Below are 25,452 nucleotides of genomic sequence, written 5' to 3'. Positions count from 1 at the left end.
TCTGTGTCTTCTCCCATATGCAGAAAGGGCACTTCTCATGTAATAAAGAGCTTTCCAATATTATGTCTACTCTCATTTTTATGATTAAGTATTTGATAATAATGAATAAATAATTAATGATGAATATTCACATCAATAAATAATTAGTCTATCAATAAATAAATACTCTTATTTATTAAACTGCACCTTTCACAAGAGGACAGGTCCTTTCTTCACCCTGGACAAGGCAAGAATCCCATGGAAAATAGTAATTTGAAGTAATTTCAAACTGTATCATAAGATACAAAAATATAAGGAAAAAAAATCTAAGTTTTTATTGATCACCTTAATTTTGACATTTCTTACATGTTGTGGGCTTCATTTAGCTGTCTTTAACTATTGTGTGGGTTTTTAAAAAAATTGGTAAATACCAATTTTCACGAAGGTCCACTATTTTGGTAGTTGGGCCCATTTTAATAATTTCCATGTTGATGTATTTCCCTTTTTTTTTTACAATATTTTTCTATGGCTCCCTATGTATTTATCATGTAGTATAACTACTATGATAAAATAATAAATCAATTTAAAGAGACTTTTCTATTTTTTCTAATTAACTACTCTTCCTGGAAGACAAACAATACCAATATTAATAATACAAAAGGCAGATGCTATGTGAATACTCGAGGGGATTATATGGAGGAATTTAATGTTGTCGTGAAGGAATCTGCTGAATAGACATCAGCAAAGAAAGGAAAAAAAATGTACAAATTTATGAGCTGTAAATTTGAGCTAATGATCTTCTCTGAAGGATCACACAATATCATTAAAATTGAAAGTGTTTTTAAAGCCAAATGTTAAAGCAATTAAGCGCCTGAATCATGACTGAATTTTTATGATAACAAGGATGAAGTACAGCACATGGAAATTTAAAAGGAAGGAAAACACACTTAAGTAATGTAGCCTTAAATGAAAATGGCACAATGCTTTAAGTTCTTGAATCACAGCTGGTGTCAAACAAGAAAGCCACAGATAATACAGAGTTCACAAACTTAATGAAACTACATCTTGGGCATGCTGCTATCTTCACATGAAGCAGCACACCAACTTTCTGCCAGAATCCCCTAGCAAAATAAAAATCTCTGTAACAAATTCAGCATTTTAATCTCTGAGATCTATAAGGGAAAATTCTGGCCAGGCCAGATGTGAGGACTTTAAAATTATCCTTCCTTTAAAAAATATATACTTATCTCTCCTTCCAGGTTAAATATCAATAAAGTGAATGTTAATTTTATTTTCTCATTTTTATTATTACAATTTTAATGGCTGTGGGATAGTATTTATTATTTTTCTATATTTTGGAAAGAGCAAATGTAATGAATGAAATATTGACAGTGTGTGTTCTTCATTGTAATTGTTTTTGTCACTACCTTGAAGAATGTTTGACTGAGACAATTGTATTAAAAACCAGTTATAATAATAGAATTGCTTGGGTTGGATGGGACCTTAAAGATCATCGAATTCTAATATGCTGTACAACTTCTTGCTGTGTTTTTCAAAGTCTTCAAACATATTTTCAAAAGCATTAACTAGAACCTAACCATCCTATGACTCTATGATTCATTTTCTACAAGTAAATTCTGATAAAGTGTCTGCAATGTTTTGTGATGATTTTTTAGTGTTTAGACATATTTACATTGAAGCCAGACATTTTAAAAAACAAACTTACAAAAGACATCCCCTCTAAGGCTTCGCTCATCAATTTGATTTTCAAAATCTTCCTTCTCCTCTTCATCTGACTCTTCAGCCTCCTCTTCTGCAGCAGCTGCAATTTCTTTCTCTTCCTCACTGTAGCTCCCACCAAGATCAATAGCACCTTCATAGTCCAGCAACTGCAAGTGGGTCTCAGAAGGTGGGGTCACAGCTGCTTCTGGGATTGCATTCTTGATTGTCTCATGCTTTTTCACACTGCGTTTTTGCGCAAGAAGTTTCTTAATTGTGTCCTTAGCTGTTCCAGAGCTTCTTTCAATTTCCTTCACTGACTTTTCAGGGATAACTACAACCAAGAAGAAAATAGAAAATATTCATCTAAGGAATCATCCAGCAATGACAATGTTTTTAAATGGGGCTGTGGTGTCCTTTACAAGGTCCAGAGAGTCTCAGAATTAAATTCTCTACTATGAGATGTAAGTTCAGTTCTGCACAGAACTGAACTCATGTGCACATGTTCAGCTCTGCACTACTGACAGCTGTGAGTTACAGTGAAAAGACCAAAGCAACCCTCAGTAATGATCTCTTTGGTCTGTGTAACAAAGGAGTAACACAGGCCATAGAGCCCCTTACTTAAATTACTTTTACACTGGAGCTCGGGCAAAAAAACCCAAAAATCCTTCTTCAATTTTTGGACTAAAATTGTCCATGGAGATAGGATCCCCTCCACAACAACTGCAGCCTAATAATAATAATGAGCATTTCTCTTGCCTGTCTTTTGTGAACTTCTCTGGTCTAATTTCCCTTCCATGGCAGGCTGAAAGCTACTGAAATGAGGATATTTTGAGACAACATACATCAAGCTCCTCCATCATACTTCTTTTAGCTCTTTTTTAATTATAAGGGATAAACACAGAGAATTTAACAGGGATAAAATTCAGAGAAGAATCCAAAAATGCCAAATTGTTACCATAATGCAATCCTAAGATGGACTAGAACATAAATGCAACATTTGCTGAGAATTTACCATTTTATGACTCCTCTTGGATGTGAAATACTGTATCTTATAGTTTTGAATAAAGTGGTGTTATTTTAATTATTCTGGAATTATCCTTTTGGACACTACTATCAAATGTTGTGCACAATCATGTAATAAATGACTGACAGTTTGAGTCTTTTATGTGAACTACCTAGAAAACAATGAAAGCTGAGCAGTTCCAGTGTGCTATAAAAAAGCTCTTTCAAGAGAAACTATTTTCATCAGTGGATCAGAATAGTGCTTCCCACCTTTGATTCTCAATCAGTATTGATGCTGCAGTGCCTACAGTCTTTTAGGATTAAAAATAATGGTGGAAGACAGCTATTTTTATTTCCCTCTAATGATTATATTATCAGGGCAAGAATACATTCCTATTTTGCTCCTCACTATATATTTATGAAAATTTTATAGTAGTACTTTGAGACAGATAGACTGGACTTGGTATCTTGGGTAGTCTGCCTCCATGAAAAGAGGCACACTATTTTCTCTGTGCCTTTTTTCATGGAGACACAGCAGAAGAAAAACACCAGTAAATAAAATAGAACTGCAGTCTAGTAGGAAAAGAGGAAGGTTCCCTGAATTTATATTCACTTCTGGAAAATACAATCCTATTACTGTGAATTTGTCACATTTTATTTAAGGCAAGTGCAGCTACATGCTATTTAGTATGTCAGGAAAGAATCAGACTCTTGGTGTGCTCACTGTAGCATTTAGGTGTTTTTGAGATTGCTGTTGAAGTAAACAGATGCCAATAAAATCAAAGTCAAACTTGAGGATTTGTTCTTCCTTCTTTTGGATAAAACTTACAGGCTTGCTTGTCAAATACTTGCAGATAAGCTCTTTACTAATACTCCAGTAAGTATCCTCTGGAGGATGATGCCATGAAGGATTTAAGGTTCCCTAGGTCTAAACTCAGAATTCAGCAATAAAAATTAACAGGAAAGCTTAATTCCAAACAAATTTCCTCTTGACTGTTAGTAACAAGAAACTTTTAACAGAGAGGCTATGGGGATTTTCAAGGCTACAGGACTGACTGCTCAGCAAACCTGAACATCTGCTTTTAGTTTCTGCTTTGAAGTTTTCTCCTGAAATGGAAAATTCTTACAGTTCAACATAATACCCTCTGTGGTGTCAGAAAACCAATCTCCTTGTGTGTGCAAAATTTAGCAGAGTGGAAAATCAACTGACAGGAGTGACAAAAATAGGGGGATGAAAAGGTGTAAATTCCCTTGTGCCTGCAGATTCCAATTTGCTGCTGCACTATGAAAATCTCCATGCTTGTGGAGACAGAGACTCTAGACACTAAGCATTATTTTAGGACACAGCACTAATCTCCTTTCAACATTATATCTTTAGAGTAGCCAGACGTGTAGATTTTAGGCTTTTTATATCTAGCCATAAATTGCAGGAGGACTAATGCAATGCAATGATACACCACCTTAAACTCAGTCTGTTCCTTTGAATCCATGGCCTGTGGATTTGCCTGAATGAGCAGCTCACCTTCTCTGGTACTCTGGGGGCTACACCTAAGGCAGTGATTTTTCAGGACGCTTTGCCTCAAAATATGTAGATAAATGCTGACATGTTTATATTTATGTTGGTCACAAACATTTGTGCACTTATCTGTCTATGTGACTGCAGAGAATTTTGGAGAAAGTGCAAAAAAATTTTTTTTGTATTTTTGAGCATTCCATCTCAGTTCAGCTCTTCCTCACCTACCTTTGATCAAGAAGCATGCAATTTCTGTTTATTGCCCTAATATGAAAATATCTCAGTTTTCAAAGGTATTTTCTTTTTTTGAATTAGAGAGAATTAAGGCAAGAAGTAGAAAAAACAAAGGCAAACAGTGGCCGGGGGCTAAAAGTAAAACTTTTCTGTCATCAGAAAAACTCACAGAAATTTTACAAAATTATAAACCTGCAGAAATGGATTGGTGTAGGATGTCTAACGACCAAGTTGTGAAAGTTGTGTTGAAAAAAAAAGAATATATGCCAACACATTGTGCTGCATTGTGTAAAGGGAAGTACTCAGGGGATGATACAGGAGAGGGACAGACAAGGGTCTGTCTTCCTTCCACAGCCCTGTGACTGCAGCTGCTGCTGGCCCTGACCAGCCAGGGCATGCAGTGGGAGACAGCTTGCTCTGCACTCCAGCAGGCACCCACTGCTTCCACCCCAACACCTCACAGAGCATTTAAAAACCTGGTCAGAGACAAGCCTGGGAGACTGGCTTACAAACCCTTTCTTAGCTCCCTTTATAGCTTCTCTGTATAAGAGTTGAAGAGGTGTTGAGGGAGACAGACAACAATCTACTACGTGTAGGTGGAGTCTGTAGATGTGAGTAAAGATTAGATCAGCGTGACATACTTCCAGAAATCATTCTAAAAGCGATCAACTTCTTTTAGATATTCTTAAGAGAGTTGGAAAGCTTTCACAGATAGGTTAAAAGACAGATTATGGTCTATTATTTTCTTCTAAGCACCATGGAACATCATCTATCAATATGTTATGCTACCCTATATAATTTCTAAAATTTTTACTGTCTTATTTAGGGAAGGATACTTTGAGAAATCAGGGCAAGTTTGTTACACTGGACTGTGCTTAATACATGACTACACCAGCCAGCAAGGCATCTAGTAGGAAATGTGTGGTGACAAAAGCCCAAGTGTTACTCACTGAAGAGTGACAGCAGTATTTGACTCCATACTGAATTAAATTTTAAGAATATCACCAGCAAAATGACAATGATAGAAGCTTTGAACCTTTATTATGTCAAACCAACCTTTCTCAGGACTGGCAAGTTAAGAAGAAAGCAAAATTATATATAGGGTCTAAGGGTTACCCTATCAGCAAAAAATGAATGAGTAATACAAGAGGCAGAGAGAGAGCCAACATAAATTTTTATTGACACTTAGATACCCAGCAAAGCATAATGAAGAAAAGTAACCTCTGCCTCTAGCTGGGCAATAACAGGAGTGTCATTGTTGAGCTCATTAGAGTGATACCTGTACACTTAAAGATAGTAATCCTTTTTCCTGTTATTTTATAGGACCAAAATAAGTTAATCAAAAATGGGTTATTTTTTTCCCCCAGGAATCTTAATTGCTTATAGAACCTTGTGAGACTCTATTCTTAAATAAAAGTTGAATACACATAAAAGCACGTGGCAGGGGAAATGTGGGTTTTCAATGCACAATGGGAAATCAGGAAACACATGAACCTGAGAACAGCAACAGATTGCAGCAAGATAGGGGCCAGATGTGGAAATGACTAGGACCCTTTTAGGGATTGTTCAAATCTATCCATCTCTATGGATTCTGAAACATGTCCTACAGACAGTTCAGAAATGGTCTCCAATGTTTCATAGATATAGGAGTGTTAAATGGCAAAAGGGTGCCTTAATAATCACAGATCATATCCATACCAGCAGCAGTGTTTGCAGCCTGACATTTCAGCAACTTTCTCCAAGTCACTGTATTGACACAGAAATTGAATGAAAGAATTTCCACCACCTTCTTTGCAAAGGTGAATTATATATTATATCACTTATTAGGTCATTTGATAGCATGAGATGTAGCCACAGGAATTTCATTATAAGCAATGTGCTTAACTGGTCTCCTTTCATAATCCAAAAATTAAGTTATATATTAAATAGTTTTCATTTTTTGAAAAAAGCAAATACTGCTCCATGGTAGCCAGGTTGGGTTTTTTTATACTAGAGACAATTGCTATTAAGAACTAATGCTTCCCTGTGAAAACAGGATTCCATCTCTGTGGGAATAATTATGTGGAGTACTGGAGGCTTATTTAAGGGGGTTTTTGCTTAGCTGCAGCACAAGCCCTGCTGGGAACTGGGCCACAGGAACTGTAGCCATTGTCACCAAAAGAAGTGTGAAGCCACAGCCTTCAGCTCCTAAATGCCCAAGATGGTGTCCTCATCCCATTAAACCCCATAGCAAATTTTCTTTTGGCTGCAGTAAAGGCAAAGCTTTTCCACAATTGCCACATGATATGGAGAACACTCAGTATTTACTGTTGGCTGGTACATACAATTGTTTGCGTCACTATTTTAAAAAAACATTTTTCCCAGTAGCAAGACACGTCCTGCCCCCATGAGTTACACTGGTCAGTTGTTCTTGAGGATTGCAGTAAAAGTCAGCTATTGAAACAGTCAGAGCTAAAAGAATCTTCTCCACTTCCCTCTTAAAGAGAAGGTATATGTGGGAGAATTACCACCAGAGAAACCAGTCTCTATTTAGCATCTCTCCATTTCAGGGTTCACCTACCACTGATTGTATTTTAATTTTCCTCTATTGTTGGTTACCACTTTCTAGCTGGACCCTCAACTTCTGACCTGCCTGTGGCTCTGATTGCTCTCTATGTTATTCTTCTATCCTGTCTTGTAATAAATCTCTTTTCCATTTAGTGTGTTCTATTCACTTTATGAATCATGGGTCCTTCCCATGCTAAACAACAAATGGATTTTAATAATTGGAAATATGACAGGAGGAAGTAGGCAGAGGGCAAACTATGTGAGAAAAACACCTGTGAGAAGATAGGAATCATCGGGATTCAGAACTGATTTTTTACAGGGCTAGACCTCAAAATAACTCTCTTCATAAGTGAAAAAAATTTTGCTATTTATTTTTAAGCAATCATTCTTGTTGAATTGTTTTTGCTTGATGATAAAGTATTTTATATGTAGAATATATATTCTACATGTAAAGTCAAAAAGAACATTTCCCTGGAATTTTTACCATCTCATTTTGAAAATGCAAATAAATGAAAAAAAAAAGACCAAAACCAACAGGTTATTTTTCTCAGACATGTATTTGTTTAACATTTCACCTGTGGTACATTTTGTTTTAACAAAACCATGCCAAGATGTGTCACGTCAGTTTGCTTTGGTATCTAGTCAAATGCATCCTTCCATTTCAGTGAGCTGCAGTGACATATCACAAGACATGTGGTCTAGCAAGAAACCTGGCTCATAAATTGAATTTGAGTAGAAGAATGCTCTAAACATCTCTGCTGTGGTAACCTATGTCCGTATCAAACCATTCAGTATCAGTCAGATTTTTGTGTATTTTTGCATATTTTTGCATGTCAAAAGTCAACATTTCTATACTGAAAGTTGAAACTTAACAAAATGGTGCTCTCCTGTGCAGGGCCAGGAGTTGGACGCATGGGTCCCTTGCAATTCAAAATATTCTGTGAAAATATTAATTTATCAATGTGTATTGTAAGTTTCAATTGCTAGCACAATGAGAGTAGGAACATGAACAAGAGAGGGACTCAGAGAACATCTGTGACCATGAAGTATAATCATAAGACATAGCTGATCAACCATTACTATATATTATGTAGACTTCATCTGCTACAGACAAAAACTTTTTTAATGTTTGAGCAGAGGTCAAGTGTCCTCTTGAGGAAAACACCTTTAATGATGTTGCAGGAGAAACATCTGCGAGGATTAATAAAGGTATAAATTAAAAGGTTCATTTTAAATATAAAGACAAGGACAGCCTTTCTTTCTTTCTTTTTGAAAGGTCATATTCAGTTAAAGTGGGAAATGACATCTTTATATGACGTCTTCCATATTCAATAGACAAAAAAGTGAAAACAATTTAACAGAGATGTCATAGCTTTTCTCTCTTTTCTCATTTTTTGTTAAGTTAGCCTTCTGAGAGAGACTGTGTATCCCTCCAAGGAGCTAACCTTGGGAATTCATTGAGAAATCACTGTATATTTTTTTAAACTACTTTCTCTGTTTCTTCAAGACAAACTAATTTCTCTGTTCTACTTGCAATTCCTAGAGATGAGACTTGAAGACTTACAGGCAAAATTAATTTGAACAAGGGATACTTGTATTGACTATGCTATGAGTCATGCAGTTAATATATTATTTTGAGGAGAGGTCTTGCTTTGTTGGTATTGCAGCACTGTTCAGCATGACTTTTCTCAGAACACGCCTTGTAATGATCAATTATTGGAGAAAAACAGCACAGCAGTATTGGTGCCATCCAGTGGTACTCACCAGCACAGTCAAATCCACTTCCTCGGTAGCCCTGCTTGCATTTGCACTGGAAGGATCCCTGGGTGTTGAGGCACTCTGCATGGAGGTTGCACCCGTGTGTATTTGTCACACATTCATTTACATCTGGGGGAAGATATAAATGCCTCAGTGAAAACTCATCCAAAACAAGGCTCCTGACAGCCTGTTTGTGCCACGCATCTCATCCAGGTTCTGTCAGCACTGATGTTAGACCAAGCCAGTGCAGAGACCATCAGAGGCAGAAGGATCCACACTAGGACAGAAAGCTTGGGGTCAGCTCCAAACACACAGATGCTGGCATAGGCATCCATGGAAAATGTTCATCCCAGTAAAGACAAGGTGAATGCAGTGATTTCCTGACTGAGGACAGGATTCAAACTGCAGGTTGCACACACTCTTCTATTACCAAAATGCACAAGAGAATGGGTGACAACAATTAAAAGAGAGCTCACCAAAACGTTCTCATTCTTTCATTCACTGTAGAGAGAATGAAATGGAAAGTAACCCTGAGCGTGCCAAGATGTCAAGATCTATAAGCTACCTCTCACATTCCAGCATATATATGATGCTGCATGAAAACAAGTTAAAATAAGGAAAATTCAGTAGAAAATACTACATTCAACTCACAGCAAAATGTATAGGCATCAAGAGTATTTGATTTTGCTCCGTTACAAAGATGTTTCTGATTTATCCCACATGAGGGAGTCATGTTGGTGCACAAATGTTTGTACCACTCACATTTAATCCAGATTGCATCATTTTTAGCAGCTGACAGGTCCTCTCATAATGTAAATCAGCAAACAAACAAGTAGCAGGAAGACTGACTCAAAAGTCTGGTGTGTCTGAAAGTAAGATTTAAGTTTGCAAATAAAATCCTCCCTTCTGAGACTGTTCCAATTTTTCTCCTGTGCACACATAGTGTATGAGAAAAGAAAATATTTTTTCCACTTGAAGTCTCAGGGTTTGCAGACATGAAATACAAGCCTAAGTCTCCAGACTTGCCTTATGATCTTCCTCCCACTCCTCACTTCCAATATCAATTAAACATAAACAAATCCCATTAATTGTCTTTTTTATGCACGTGTATTAGTTCCAACACTTCCAGGCCCTTGTGTAGTCAGCAGCTTGAAAAATACTCCTGCAGAACCTGCTGCAGTAACTTATATTTTGCTGTTCTTCCAGCATTCAGTCAATGGATTGAAACGGGAGTTAAGCATGTTTTGACATTTGTTTTAACACCTGAGAATGTCAAGATAACTTTTTGCCTGTATTTATTTTTGTTAGGGAGAAACTTGTTCATGCAACAGAAACCTGAAAAGTAATTGAAACCTACTATTTTCATTCTTTTTTTTTTCCTCAAGTTCTGTTCAAACCATCCAAATAACTGTTTTTACAGTCATGAAGGCACTTCACATTCCTCAATAATGACATGAAAAAAAGGAAAAAAGTATAGTAGGTCTGCTTATTCATCACAGTTTGAAACCAAGACAACAAAAAAATGATTCTTTAACTAAATCTTTAACAGAAGTAGCATTTTTTTAGTCAACAGTTGCCAACTTAGAGTAAGATCTTGCACACCTTGACTTGGCACAATGAGGCAATTTAAATTGCAAGTGCCAGTGATTCGGTTTTTCATAAGGCTACAGAAAAAAAAAAAATAACAGAGAAAAATTCAAAGTCCCATCAAGAATATTCTTAGTGTGACATCTTCTACCCATTTCTAAGGCAGCATCCCCAGGACAGGACAGTGTGCGGGGGGCAACCACAGGGAAGATGTGCTCTGTGGGAATGAGAAGAATGAAGAAGGAACAAGCATAGGCTGGCTCCTACCTGCACAGCTGTAGCGGCCACCGGCGTATTTCAGCTCATATCCCTGCTGGCACTTGCAGTAGAAGCTCCCAAATGTGTTGACACATCTGCGGTTGTACGAGCAGACAGCCTTGCCCGTGGAGCATTCATCAATGTCTACAGCAGGAGAAGGGATGCTGGTCAGATCCATGAGAAGGTAAAATAGGAAAAAAACTCACTGGGATTTGCATGAGAATGGTTTGTTCTTGGCTGTCACAAATAAACTTAATCAATAAATCTTGTGATTTCATATTTGGTGGTGGCTTTCACACATGTCCTTATGAGTGAAGCAGTAAAATGTGAACTAACTTCATGGAAGAACATAGTACCAAGTATTATAACCAATGCTTTCTTCATCACAGGAAACTCACAGGTGATGTTGAAGCTTCTGGAGAAAAACTGAGAAGTTTGTATTGTGGGTCACTGCAATAAAAGAAAGCCCCATCCAAACAAAATGCCCAAATCCTATAATATGTGATGTCAGCAGGGCAGCTTCCTGCAGGTAATGCACAGTAATTAATGGCCTCATACCAATAGGGAGAAACCAAATCTGTTGATGACTCTAAATCATGTCAAAACATTGAATTATTTAATGGGGATGAGAGTTATCCAAAGAATTACATGGCCAATAGTTCAAGAAAAAAAATTTTTTTAAAAAATATTAAAATTTTTTTAATATTCTCAACATCACATTGAGAATAACAAGAAGCATTATTTAAGCCAGTGAGGAGGGTTAACTACTTCCTAACCTTTCCCCAGAATCTTATGGCTTCAGGGATCCTGCAGAAAAGAAGCTGAGTGAGCTCTCTAACCATACCAATGCATGTCCTTCCATTTGGTCCCAGCTGAAGGCCACCTGATGGACAGAGACACTGCACCTGGCCTTTGACTTCTTCACATCCATATTGGCAATTCACCATGTCACATGTCCTAGAACCTGAAAACAGTATTTAAAATAACAAAAAAAAGCAAAATTCTAGGCAGGAATCACACAATTTTAATTTAGATATGTATAAACACAGAAATTAATCAGAACAATAAAAATCCATTCATTATAAAGAAAGCTGTTTATAAATTAACATATAAAAAATTGAGGAGTCCATGAGATATTTTCTACAAACAAAACTCTGTCACCAATAAACTAGAAGGTTCTCCAGGTCTGAAAAATCAGGTTGGCTAAAAAAGGCAGAATGCTTTCCATTTCATGCTGGCTTAAAGACAAAAAAAGATAGGTAGAAATACCTATTTTCATAAGCCTTAGATCATACAGCAAATGTTTGCAAGAACAGTTTTCACCAACCGTCAAAAGCATATTAACACAGATAAAATAAATCAGCGGTGGAGCACAGAAAGGTAAAGCAAAGAATAATGCACGAAATTCAGCACAGTCAAAAGTTATCTGTATTGGTGCTTTGCTTGAATCCATTCAGTTATCCTTATTCAACAGATGAACTGGCAGGAATGTACACTGAGATTGTACTAGCTGTTCTTCATCTGAAGCAACAGATCAAGAGACTGTTGCTTCAGATGAAGAAGACTTTTACTTCTATCAGGACCAAAACACCTCTGAAGACCAAACTACAAGTACGACCTAGTTTACTTCACCCAGGAGCTACCAAATAGGAAATCTCTTTCAGCTGTGACAGTACCAGGGAGCAGGGACAAAGACCCTATCCTGAATAAGCTAAATCAGTTCATCCCAAGAAGAAAATCTGCTGGGGTTGGATGTGATTAGGTGATTTTTGTGTGCCTGTTCCATCAGCTCTGGTACTTACTTGCACATGTGGCATCTGGCATGAGCATGTACCCGTTGAGGCAATAGCACTTGTAGCTGCCGTGTGTGTTCATACATCTGTGCGCACAGGGACGTGGCTTCAGCCCACATTCATTCACATCTGCAGGAGTCATTGGAACTGAGTGAGTGCTGGTCTTTTATACATACATTCATGCATACAGGTGGATAATATTGCCTAATGTGTGGAGTTCCCCAGAGTGAATTGTCTGGATGGAAAATAAGCCAGCCCCTTGCGAGATGAGAGTTGAGCAGACCATCTGGCTGAAAGACTGCTAGTAAAACCAACATACACAGACCTCTACACTTGAAAATGTAATTCAAACTCTGGCCACATCTGGCACCTTGTTAGGCAGAAGTGGAGGGGTGGAGAGAACTGTAGCTGATCTTTTTTTTGGGAGTTTTTTAATGGATTTTTTCTGGTCCTAGCCCTCCAGTTGACCTCTGAATTAGAAAAGCAAAAACATGAGACTAAGAATAGCAAAACAGTTTGAGATAATGTGAAACAAAGATTTTTACTTTAATTTTTCTGAGCTACACACTGGCACCAAGGCTATCAGTAGCAGAAATGAAATACAATTTATGATAATAATTATGTGACTTTAAAAGGATCTCAAAAATATCAAAATCCTGAGAATCAAACATCCAAAATCCAGGATTTAAAGGCTTTTTGGAAACTAAATCTATTTCAAATTCCCAACATCCATCCTTCACAGAGAGAAAATGAGAATTCTGAAACGTTTATTTGTGTGGTATAGGGTGAGCAGTGCTGACAATGATATTTTGCCTATGACAAGGGGACAACATCTGTGTTTTTTACTTCCATGACCTGACACCTCTACCTCTTGTAGTGATTAGTAAATAGATAGAACTCATTTACAGAATGCACCAGCATATGCAGCCCATTCAATATGTGTTTAACAGCACATATGACCAATAAAACAATTTCAGTAAAGATGCAGCTCTCCAGGCAAGCACTGAGGAACTCCACTTCCAATGGGAGAAGCATTTGTTCTTGTGTCACACTCTGCAGACCACAGGAACAAAATCTCCAGGCCATTTAAAGCATAAACTTTGTGGAGGTGCACAAGTGCTTGGTACAGCTCAGTCCAGGGAAGAGAGACGGTTGCATTCTATTATTCCCACAGGGTCTGTTTGAAAAATGACAGTCTGTCTGCTTGCAAATCACACTGGATTTTTGTGCTACTATGACTCCACTAAATAACTAAGACTCTCTTAACAAAGAAACTACAGAGCACACTAGAGAACAAAAGTTATTCCACTTAGACCATACATTTTCAAAAGTGCTTATCTGTACCTATCTCTCACAATGCACAGAGAGCATACACAGCTCTAAAAAAGAACCTATGGAGATAAGGCTAATTAGCTCAGACTTGGTGGCAGACTAACACAGGCCCCTTATCTCTGTTATTTTAGTTAGCTCTTGTTGAGCTTGCTCAGCAGGACATTCTGCTGTAAGGACAGACCAAGGCTACATCTGCCAGTGAATTAGAAGTGGGTATTAGCACTCCTGGCTGATGGAACATGACCACCTATACAGCTATACTGGTGAAACAAACAGCTCTTGGACACTTCTGGCCTGTGCCAGCCACCACTCCACTGAAAAAATCCTGCTCCTGCTTCAGGAGGTGGAAAAGCCCAGGAGCTAACAGGGAGTCTGTGCAGTGCTTCCTCCAAGCCTCAGCCTCAGAACGTGCTGAAGTGCACAGAACTGATCAGGTTGCCTGTGGAGAGCATGTCAAATGCACATGGAATTACTGCACAGAAAGCATCTAAAGGCTGAGGGCTTCTCTGTTGCCTTTTAGCAACATTTAAGATGCCAAATAATTTTTGAGGTTAAACTTCTGTGTTTAGAGGCTGAAGTTTTAAGTGGTACTTATATATCTGCTACACATAACCACAGCTGCTGTTTCCCTTTCCTCTCTAGTGGTGCTGAGGAGTTAACTTCTTTCCCTGTGAGGAACAACAAAAGATGGATTTTTCCAAAATACTTAATAGCATATCTTTAGGGCATATTGTTTGAAAGATACTGTGTAATAAATGGGCTGGTTTGACTATAAAAAAATGTGTGTTTAGCATGTCAATGGAATATTTTCAAGCAAAGTCTGAAGGAGCTCAGGAAGGTAGCAAGGACAGACCTAGTCATTTGTGTGGTCTTTATGTCATGCTTCCATCATAGCACCTACAGTTCACTCATTTGCCTCTCCATGCACAGTGACCTGCTCCTTTCATCTGATCCAAGACAGGGCTCTCATATTTTGGAACAGGAAAAAAAAAAAGCTGAATTCTTAGCAATGTGCTAACTCAAATATTTCCATGTCAAATTCCAAACTCATGGGGGGAAAATGGTGCATTTCAAGTTTCTGAAAATGCAATTTTAAGGACTCCCAATGATGGTTCTCAGAAATACCATCAGCATATAAAAACAGCCCAGGCAGATTGATAAACTAATATCTACTATTGGAATATGAATCAATCTACCATATAATAATGCAAGTCTTTCTGACTAGAAGATTAATTTACAAAGAAACATGGGCTGCTAGTTAAGAAAATAACATGGGTTCTGGAATTGGCTTCCATTTCTTCTGATATCTTCCTAAATAATCTCTCCATGCCTTAATCTTCTGACTATAAACATGAGTTTGCCCTTGTCATCAGCCCATAGGAGATAAACAACATAGGTCCAAACTTTTGTCTGCTAAAGGAGGCTTAGAGTTTGCCTGGGATGCTGGAGATGCAAAAGCCTGAAATTCTCAAGTTCTTCTACATAAACAAGAAAACATCCTGGTTTACTGCTTTGGAAGATTACAAAAACCATAGTACAAGATAAGGAAACAGAAAACCAACAGCTTCTCCTTTCTGGAGCATATGCACAAACCTTGATTACAGGTTTTCCCTGTAAATCCAGGGAAACATTTGCATTTGTTTGGTCCCATGCACTCGCCATACTTGCAACCATGTCTACAGGTAGCTGGTGGAGTCAGGCAGAGAAAAGAGAGCAAAAAATGAAAAGTTAGAAATATTCTATTTGAGAACTTTTGCCCTGCTTAGTTGCCTAAAAGGTGGCACTAACTCAGACTAGCGGCACTAACATTAATTACAAGAATTTGGTTTTTTCCAGGTTTGTAAAGACAAAAGGTCTCTCCCTCTTCTCTCCCTGTTTTTTGTTGTTTTTTTTTGTGGGGGTTTTTTTGGTTTTTTTTTTTGGTTTTTTTTTTTTTTTGGGTTTTTTTTTTTTTTTTGGTTTGTTTTTTTTTTTTTTTCCTGCAATAGTTACAAGGCACATTTCGTTTTGTACTCCTGCCTTTTTCCTTTCTTTAGGAAGCCTCTGTGAGAAGCAGCTGGCCAGCAGCTTGAATTGCTATGCTTGGCATCTGGAGCAGGAAAGAGGCAGCAGCACTCTCCTAGAGCCAAAGGAGACACATAATCCTACAGCAGTTTACAGTCTTGGATCTCCTCAGTTACAGCTGAGGAACGTGTCTGTCCCGTGGGGAACACCCAGAGCACATCTGTCATCAGGCAACTGTCCTTAGCACACATCCCAGGGAGTATATTGGCATCATGTTTACAATAATTTGAGAGGGCTACATTTAACCTGGATGCATTAAAGAGCAACTCTAAGTCATCTGGATCATCAATCAGAAATTAAATGCTGACTTTTATAAGCCTTAAGGCTGCTGAAATCACTTTAATTGTCAGCATGGGGGTTATTCAGGAAGAGCAAACCAAACATGCATTTATGTCAGGACTGCCGCTGAGGAAACTGTGAAAGAGTGTGCACCAGGGTGTGAATCTCAATTCCTTATGTAGTTAAGCTGATCTGCAAACTATAGGAAAGTTTAGTTGCTATATAGTAAAATTAATATTAAAATTCATTTTTCTGAATTCAAGTATCTTCCCTCCATTAACAGATACGTTCAGATGTACTGAAGGTACTGACTCTGCAGACTGAGGCATTCTTCTACATTTCTTCCAGCCCTGAATGCAATGTGACACACTGCAAGACCAGCTTGTTCCCCTGGGATCCAAAGCATCCCTGCTTGGGGCGTTCTCCCATGGGATGGAATGGACCCCTTTCTCTTCTGTAACTGAGGGGATGCCAGACTGCAAAAGACCAGCTTGCAGTGTTAGCACTGAAGCAGTGAAAACTGGCACATCTGGATTTACAATGCAGAATTACATTATGGATGGCTTAAAGTGATTTGCTAAAGGACAGTCTTAAAATTTTATGAAAACCTATTGCTTTAAAACAAGACAACCTACTTCACTGGCTGATCAAAAGTTACATTTGCCAGTTATCTCTTCAGGTATTAATTTGCATCAAAACTAAAGTGCAATTAAGCAATGCAAGAAATACTACAATATCCCTTTTTCTTTTGTTAAAATGGCATATCATATATACAGAGCAGAGAGATTTTAGCATCTTTCCCTTTTAGCATATGGATTTTCAGCAATGAATAATCTTAAGCCTCTATACAAATTCACTAGATATAAAAGGCCAAACTCTTTGGGACAACAAGCGCAACATCTGAAAAGACCTAAAACATATATTTTATGATTTTGTTGTGTTTTGCCCAAGCAAAATTGGATAGAGAGATTCTACACTGCACTCTCCTTGGGATATGTAGACCTTTCACAAATTAGAAGTGTCCTAAGAGTCATTGTCTCTTCATTAAGAAAACGATCCACAGACCAGAACACTGGCTGGCTACCCAAGCTCAAGTCAGGGGCACTTATTATTGAGGTTTTTTTAGTATTTTTAGAAAAATGGTTCTCAGAGGCTGTGTAATCTGAAGATAAATGATACCAACTGATATGAAATAATTTTAGAGATCCTTATATAGCATTAGAAAACACTGCATTTATGGCACGTACTCAACAGCTGTAACAGTGCAGCCACTGACCAGGGCTGTGCAGGAGGTTAGAACAGATGGTGCCTTATGGATCTAAGAATTTTTGAACATGCAAGTTATGGTTTGATGTTATTTACCCAAAGCTCTGCTTTTTTTGAGGAGATGGTCTCTCAAGCATGTTTTATTTGGTCTCTCACAGATTTGGAGATTTCACTCCTCAGGAGTTTTCCTTCTGTAACTTCTGGCAGACATGTAAGAAACCTGCTTATTAGTACCAAGTAGGCAGCAGCAGAGAGGAAACAAGCAGAAAGGTAATGTTACCTTCACAGTGGCCCTTGTTGTTCTTTCTCCAGCCAGGACAGCAATCCCACCTGGAGCCGTAGCGACACACCCCAGGCCAGCCCACAGCCCTCAGCTGCCCACGAGCTCTTGAGCTGTGTGAGGAAGGACAAACACTAATTCCAGCAGGAAAATGCTCTAGTCCATTCCTCTGCACACCCCTTTGTACAATTCTCTTTTGCTTTATCCACTTGCAGCCATTTTCATTTCCCCAAACCTACAGCAGTGCTCCTTGACAGGAATGCAAGCTTTCATTTGATCAGAGAAGCTGTGATGATGGCAATGTTTCACCTGCAATAAATTAACTGTGCAAGGTAAACACTTTCTAATGAGAAACACTGAAGGGCAAAAAATACAGCCAGCTCCTTGCTAGAATGAGCCATCTTAATATCAGTGAAGTCAATAGGGCTGCCTCAGTTTGTGTCACATGAATAACTGGATCAAGTACATGATGCCATAACTGACAGCAATATTGCCTTGGATGATGAAAGACTGATTCCACAGAAAAGCATGTTGAGAACATCAGTCAGCCCCACAAAAGCTAGTGAATTACAGGATCGTAGCCACTGCATACATGCAAAGTGATTGCATAAGTACTGACAGTCCCAGGTTCTCTGGTTGTATGAGACTCCCTGACCAACAAATTAATTTTAATTTCACCTGCCAATAAGCCCAGGGGTTCAAAGTCATTGTACAGATCAACAGCTGCAAGAGTTGGAAAGCCTGCCATATTAATTGCCAAAATTACAAATCTGATGGAAATTCACAAATGTGTAAATCTTCTAGACCTCCTCTGTGCTTCTATGAGTGCTGTGGCTTTAGTTCTTTTCTCCTTCTGCTTGCTGTAAGCTGTCCACCTTAAGCCAGTCCCCTTTATGAAATTCTGTTCTTTATCCAAAATCCTCTCACCCCATTGCTTTATCCAAGTCATAATTTAAAATGCATTTTCTTCAGAGAGTCCAAAGTGTTGGTTCTGACCCAGAAAATTCCTGTTTGGTGAGAGCTTTGTAGTAAGTGGTCGGGGGTCCTGAGGGGGGACAATACACTGCAACAGAAATTTCACAGTGGGAAAAAATGGTGGAAAAATGCCATCAGGCAAGAACTTTTGCATGTTTTAATCTGAGGCATAAAAAAGGTAATATTTTTCATATTACAGGAGTACTTTGAATGTATCCTCCTGTGCTTATCTGTAATGGTTGCACTCACATCGAAACAGTTCCTGCAAACATCACTGAGGCAAACTAGTAGAACAAATATATGCATACACTCATACACTTCAAAGACACGAGGTGTTACTCCAGAGTTTTCTTTAGTAGCTGAACCATTGGAACTAGAAGGGAATTCAGAGGAAATGCATAAGCTCATGTATCTGAGATACTCTATACAAAGAAATGGTCTTCGTGTCACCCAACAAGTAAAAAAGCTTCAGTGCTGGAATAAATTGTTCTGAAGCCACCCAACCTTTGCCATCAATGCAGTTTACAGGAGTACATGTTCTTGTACATGAACATCTTCAGACAGGTGAAAAGGTGTGTTAAACAGCTCTAACTCCTCTGTGTGTGACAAATCAGCAGCCTGCCTCTGCATCCTATAGACAATAAAATAACCTTTTTCCATTTTGTTATCCACATGTTGCTGCCTTACATCACTTGCAAGTATAAAGTTAAAGAACATATGTTCTGCTTGCAGACTAGAAAGTGGCCTTGAATTCACCTGGATAGTAAATGTACATTCTGCTTGCATCTCAGAAAATCCCTCTGAATACATCTAGATAGTGCTATGACTCCCCTGGAAGGTTAAAATGCCTAAAGCCTGGAGGAAGAATGATCTCATTCCTTTCCAAAATGCGCTCATTTTCACAGGAAAAATGGATTCAGTAATGTTTTATTTAATAATTTATATTAAAAAAAGTCATTGTAAAGCTTACAGTATCTCTCAAGATTTCAGAACAAACTTTCCTTAAAGCTGGGAAATGTTCCATAAAGCTACAAATTAAATTAACATAGCTGAACTCTATAGATATTGCCCTGGACAAGGTCGAAAGACTCGTTGTGACTTCCACAAGAAGCATCAAGATAAAACTTACCTTAGGCAAAGATCAACTAGATCCCAAAATCTGGGAGGAAAACCAGTTTTGGCAGGTTAGTCCCTCTCTAAGGCAGGTTAGTTCTCTCTCACCCATGAAGAATCAACACTCATCAGCTTAGCTATTTCTATTAGGAGTTCAGCATTTAAAAAAAAATTAGAAAGAGGAGATTGTTTCAGGTAGGCAGACCCTTTCTGGGAGAATGGCAATTGAACCTTCCTGGATATTGGAGAAAAAGTAATGTAGACTGGAGGCACAGGGCACTTCTGATCCCTCCTTGTTGGATATTCCTGTAGGATTTCAGAGGAACTATCTAAAGTACCTGAGTGAGATGGCTGGACTTATCACAGTCTGCTCTGCATGCAAAATATTCCTGGCCTTGAAGAATCTGCAGCCAAAAAATGTGACCAAAAAAGAAAGGCAAGAGAATGCACACTGTGCAGTCAGATCACGGCGCAGCGGAAGAGTGCTGTCTGAAGAACTCTGAGAGGCAGCACTGGTGCTGAAGGTAACAAATAGCTACGGAGCAGTCCAGGGTGCCCAGGGAGGAAAGAAGTAATTGAATTTTTGTGGCTGTGGTATTGCTGACAGTGCTATGAGGCATTTAGCAAAGAGCAGTGAGGATAAATAGTAACCACAACAACCCAGGACTGCCTGAGTTGAGGAGACTGAAATAAAGAGCTGGCTGCATTGGCTGTCACAAGATTGCTGTGTGACAACATTAGCACAATTTTAAACTAAGTGGGACTAAGTTGCACTGCTGCTGTAACCTGTATTGCTGTTATGGTTTAGGAATGGTATTCCCCAAATCAGTCCCCCCACCAACACTCTCCACAACCACATGGCACCCTCTCTTGCTCCCCCAATTTCCCCTCATCCTTCCCCTAGCATCAGGATGGACATGAGAACTGGAGGCAAAATAGGCAAAGCTTGCAGATTGAGGTAAGAACAATTTACTGGAAATAGCAACCAGATAAGGAAATGAACAGTAATAGCAACAATACTAATGACAGAAGGAAGAAGAAAAGAAACAGTTCACATGAAAATACCCCTATGATAGACCGGATGGGCTCCCTCCACCACGTTTTGTTGACTGGAAGGAATCCCTTCTTCCTGGAGGTCACTTCTTTTCCCTCACCCTAGACAATGGTGTGAGGTGGTACAGAATAACAAATGTCCTTTCTCTAAGACATAAAAGTGTAAGAGCAGGTCTGGAGTTAATGAACTTCCAGTTCCCGAGGAGCTGACCACTCAACAGCCTCGCATGTGCTGGAGCAGCACACTGCCACTTCTTGATGACAAATGTTTCCATGCACAGATCTCACATTAAAGAAATAAACCACAAAACATCTTGAAGGCTTCACATGCAGTTGCTGGGAATTGTCCCTTTAGGAGCTCCCTTGCTGCAGCACTTCTGCTTCTGGAGAATTGGCAGAGGGAACACTGGAATGGCTTGGTCTGGAGTAAGTGGTTTTACTGATCCTCTCTCAAAATCTCGTTAGAACCTCTGCCTCCATAGAACCCAACACCTGTGATGACAGGCTGCGGGTGATTTATGCTGGCAGACCAAGAACTGGGGGTGCTCACACCTTCCCACAGGTGCTGCAGCTATTCCCCCATCGGGACCGCAACTCAAGCTGCCGCTTTTCCCAGAGCTCGCGTCCCCAGCTCCGCTGTGACACCTCGGGAGAGCGGCTCGCACCAACCGGGCGGGCGCCGTTCAGCACCACGGCCCGGCCCGGCCCGGCCGCCGGGGCGGACCCGCGCACACCCCGCGCCCGGCGGGAGCCCCCGACACCCGCGGGGCCGCCGGGGAGCAGCGGAGCAGCCCCGGGCCCGCCGGGAGCGGGGCTGCCGTGCCCCTCCCGCCCGCGTCCCGCTCACCTGCCCGCGGCGGCCAGCCCGACGGCGAGCAGCGCGGCCAGCAGCGCGCTCCCGGGCGCCGCCACCATCGCCCGGGCACGGCGGCACCCCGGCGCTGGCTGGCTGGCAGGCAGGCTGGCAGGCTGGCTTGCAGGCTGGCTGGCTGGCAGGCTTGCTGGCTGGCTGGCAGGCTTGCAGGCTAGCTGGCTGGCTGGCGGGCTGGCAGGCTGGCTAGCCCTAGGGCCGTGCCTCGGCGGCACGGGGCGTATAAAAGGACGGGGCGGGGCAGGCCCGCCTGCAGCCGGGGCGGGCAGAGCCCGGAGAGGGGCGGGGGGTCCCGGCCCGATCAGCGCAAGCTGCCCCGGAGCCGCTCACGGAGTTACAGTGATGCTGCCCCGGGGAAAGCCGCTCACGGAGTTACAGTGATGCTGCCCCGGAGCCGCCCGCGGAGTTACAGTGATGCTGCCCCGGGGAAAGCCGTGTCACGAGCCCGGTGCGAACCCGGCCCGGCCTAGAACCGGCCGCTGGTAAATCGGTACCTGGGTAAATCACCATTTACCAGTGCCCCACAGCCGGCGTGCTCGCGGGCTCTGCCTCCGCAGGCACCCGCCGTGCCAGCGCTGAGATGGGTTTCCATCCCCGGGAAATGCATTCGCACCGAAAGCTTTCCAGGCTTTGCCCTGCGGGACCGTCCCTGAACAAACTTTTCACAATCTGCAAAGTACTTGGATATTAAGAAAAAATTTCTCTAGAAAAAACTTCTCCCGAGTTGCTGACATCTACTGCTGGTTTCTTCAGACTTCTGAAAGTACAAATGATCTTCCAAAGTACGTTTAAGTCACCGTGTAGAGAGGAGCAGTGTGAAGTCAGAAGTACCAAAAGGTGGCAAATTTAGCCCAAGGATTCAAATGACATCTGATTAAAATTCAATCTATTTAAAAGAAACAAAATTGTGCAATACTGTTTGTGTTGCGCAGGATGGTAAAGACTTTTTTTGTCCTGGACACAAAAGCCATTGTTGGTTTGCAGCTGTGCTGCGGTCTTTTTGAAATGCAGCACTCACTACCTTGAGACTCCCCAGCTCCATTCATTAGATTTGTCTTCCTGTCTGGGAAGAGTAGTCTTTTGATTTTAGTTAAATCAGCACCGCGTAGAAAGCATACTAATTACTTAAAACTCAGTTCAAAGACTGATGGTTTTTATTACGCACATTTATTCCAACAAATAGACATGAGTGTATCAGTTGAGTCTGATCTTCTTGCCATTAAAATGTTGATTGGTGTTCGAGATGAAATTTTCTGGTCATAAAACAAATAATTTCTGAACTGTGATGCAGGTAGTCTGTTATGACCTATAATTATTTGCCCAAAATATATATATATATATATATATATATATATATATATATTTTTTTTTTTTTTTTTTTTTTTTTTTTTTCAGAGTGACTTGTGGATAGGTCTGTTTGCCCTGGTGGTCCCTAAGTAGTACTTCGCATTGCCTGCTGGAATGGGACTGGCCCTGGGTCTCCCCCATTCCCTGTGATTTATTAGGGAAATGTTTATTGAGGCTGTAGTCATGGCTGTCTCCCAAGTGAAAGCTGATGGGCAGTTTCTGGACCATCCTCCCAACCTTGCTCTGAGCTCTCACAGGAGCCTTTTCATGCCAAGGTGATATAAGAGGGCCCTGTGGCTTCTAGGGTCATATATAACATGTCTTACAGGAATGTCCCTCAGCTTTTAGGAAAACCTTTTTGTACTTCATATAATCCTGATCCCAAAGCACACCTCATGGCTGCTTTTCATATATTTTCTTGATATCTAGAATGTGAAATGAGAAATTAGTGGGATGACAATTATAAATCCTGTTCCTAAACTGAACACAGTTCTTGTTTCATGAAATGCTGTCCCTAGTTTTGGGGTCTTAGTTATGTCTTGTACTCCAGTTTTTCATCTCTGCACCAAAGTGAGCCCCATGATAAAACTGCTTTGCCCCCTGAAGATGCCATTTCCCATTTGGGGTGAATGGACATAAAAGCTGAATTTGTGTGGAGGGGTGTCCTGCTCATCCCCCTTCGTTTCCTCCTTTGCCTGACATGCTGGGTTGTACCAACAAGAGCATCACCAACAAGCAAAGATGAAGAAGTAATTGGCCCTCTCTATTTATCACTTGTCAGGGCATACCTGGAATACTCTGCTTAGATTTTTCCTACTTGTCTCACTTGGTACTTTCTGAAAGTTACTGTGGAATAGCTCCATAGACTCATGGGCCCTGGAGACACAATACAGAGGAGGAGATTCAGTCTCCAGAGCTTGCTGAAAGTACATGAAGGACAGGCCCTGACACAACTCTGGCTGTACCATGATTTAATATGATTTTTTCCTCTGAGGCTGTAGCTCTAATACTCAATGGGATGGAAGGGTGGAATGGAAGATGGAATGGAAGAAGTCTATGAGGCTATGGAAGAGAACTGGATTGCCCTTCACGCCACACTTTGAGTGTCCCTTTGTTACAGGGCTCGCAAGGGTAGCAGGATGAAGAGAGAGGCGAGAATGTTGACCTCATGTTCAGAAGGCTTGATTTATTATTTTATGACATATATGACATTATGACTATACTAAAAAGAAATAGAGGGAAAAGTTCTCAGAAGCTAGCTAAGCTAAGAATAGAAAAGAAAGAATAACAAAGATCTGTGTTCCGGCAGAAAGCGAGAACAGCTCTGCCGTGAGTGGTCAGTAAATCCAAACATCCACAAGAGACCAATCACGGATCCACCTGGTGCATTCCACAGCAGCAGATAACCATTGTTTGCATTTGTTGCTGAGGCCACAGCTTCTCAGAAGGGAGAAAAATCCTAAAGAAAGGATTTTTCACAAAAGATGTCTGTGACATCCCTTCCCATGGAAAGGAAGGGGTTACATTTTCAAATTAAGCCTTGAACTCTGAAAACTTCTGCAAGTCCCCTATGAAGAACCCAACACCAAGTATCTTATACATAATGCCCCATATTATATGGGCCCTTTTTCCCCACCTGGCCTATCCTAATTGATACCTACACAATCCACGTGTGCATCAGGGATTGCCATTTCCAGCAGCTTTATGAATGAACGTAATAGGAGACCACTGTGTGGTTTTCAGGGATGAATTTTATACGTGTAGCTTCCTGGCTTTTGATGTGATTTTCTTTACTTTCAGGTCTCCTGCCAAAAAGATTTAGACATTTTTTTAGCCCCTCATATAATTTCTCTATATAGTAACACACAAATCTTTCATTGCTTGACTGCATTAACCTGTAACAAAAATAATTCAGTCACTGGTGATCCTCTTTATATAAAATACTTTCCATATGGTAGCCCAATAACATGGTGTCTCTTAGTAACTTTTGGGTTTTTTTTTCTGACAGAAAAAAACACAGTGATTTTATAGTTTGTTCAGCTACACTATGTTTAAAAAAATGTGAAGTTTGTGTAATCCATACCTTTATTTTCTCATATTAATAAATGTTAAATGTTAATTGAATGCCCTGTTAATTGACTGTAATTCAGCATTTTGGAGCTTTAACTTTGATGGTTTGTCATTTTATTTGAATTATCAAAACGTAATAGTTGGTGGGTGGTAAAAGAATCAAAAAATTAAGGATTAAACCAGGTAGGATCTGGACCTATCATGCACTTGTTATGGGTCCATAGTTGCTACTTCTCAGCTTTTGCTAATTTGCTGCTGCTGCCTTTAGAGATTACTGTATGGAAAATGGCAGCAGATTTCTGTTTTACTTGGATCCCAGGTTCCATCCTCGTTTGTCCCCCCTGAGCAGCTCAGTGCTGGCATGCTCAGGAACAAAGAAGAAACCTCAGCCCAGTGGGGAACACACACT

General features: G+C 40.1%; 1 protein-coding gene across 1 annotated transcript in view; it reads right to left on the bottom strand.

The window, feature by feature from the left end:
* EGFL6 (EGF like domain multiple 6) overlaps positions 1-21,737 on the bottom strand; it is a 30,014-nt gene extending 8,277 nt beyond the window's left edge. Inside the window, exons 1-8 of the mRNA XM_058800182.1 lie at positions 21,603-21,737; positions 17,615-17,727; positions 15,319-15,411; positions 12,403-12,522; positions 11,445-11,564; positions 10,610-10,744; positions 8,762-8,884; positions 1,706-2,032 (exon numbers count right to left, since the gene is read on the bottom strand). Coding sequence (XP_058656165.1) covers positions 1,706-2,032; positions 8,762-8,884; positions 10,610-10,744; positions 11,445-11,564; positions 12,403-12,522; positions 15,319-15,411; positions 17,615-17,727; positions 21,603-21,670 — 1,099 coding nt within the window. The 5' untranslated portion in view covers positions 21,671-21,737. The remainder of the gene's footprint in view (positions 1-1,705; positions 2,033-8,761; positions 8,885-10,609; positions 10,745-11,444; positions 11,565-12,402; positions 12,523-15,318; positions 15,412-17,614; positions 17,728-21,602) is intronic.
* Between the last annotated feature and the right edge of the window lie 3,715 nt (positions 21,738-25,452).

The sequence above is a fragment of the Ammospiza caudacuta genome, chromosome 2 (genome assembly GCF_027887145.1).
Source record: "Ammospiza caudacuta isolate bAmmCau1 chromosome 2, bAmmCau1.pri, whole genome shotgun sequence".
NCBI classification, from domain to species: Eukaryota; Metazoa; Chordata; class Aves; order Passeriformes; family Passerellidae; genus Ammospiza; species Ammospiza caudacuta.
The sequence above is the reverse complement of the archived record's forward strand: the minus strand, read 5'-3'. Positions and strand labels throughout refer to the sequence as shown.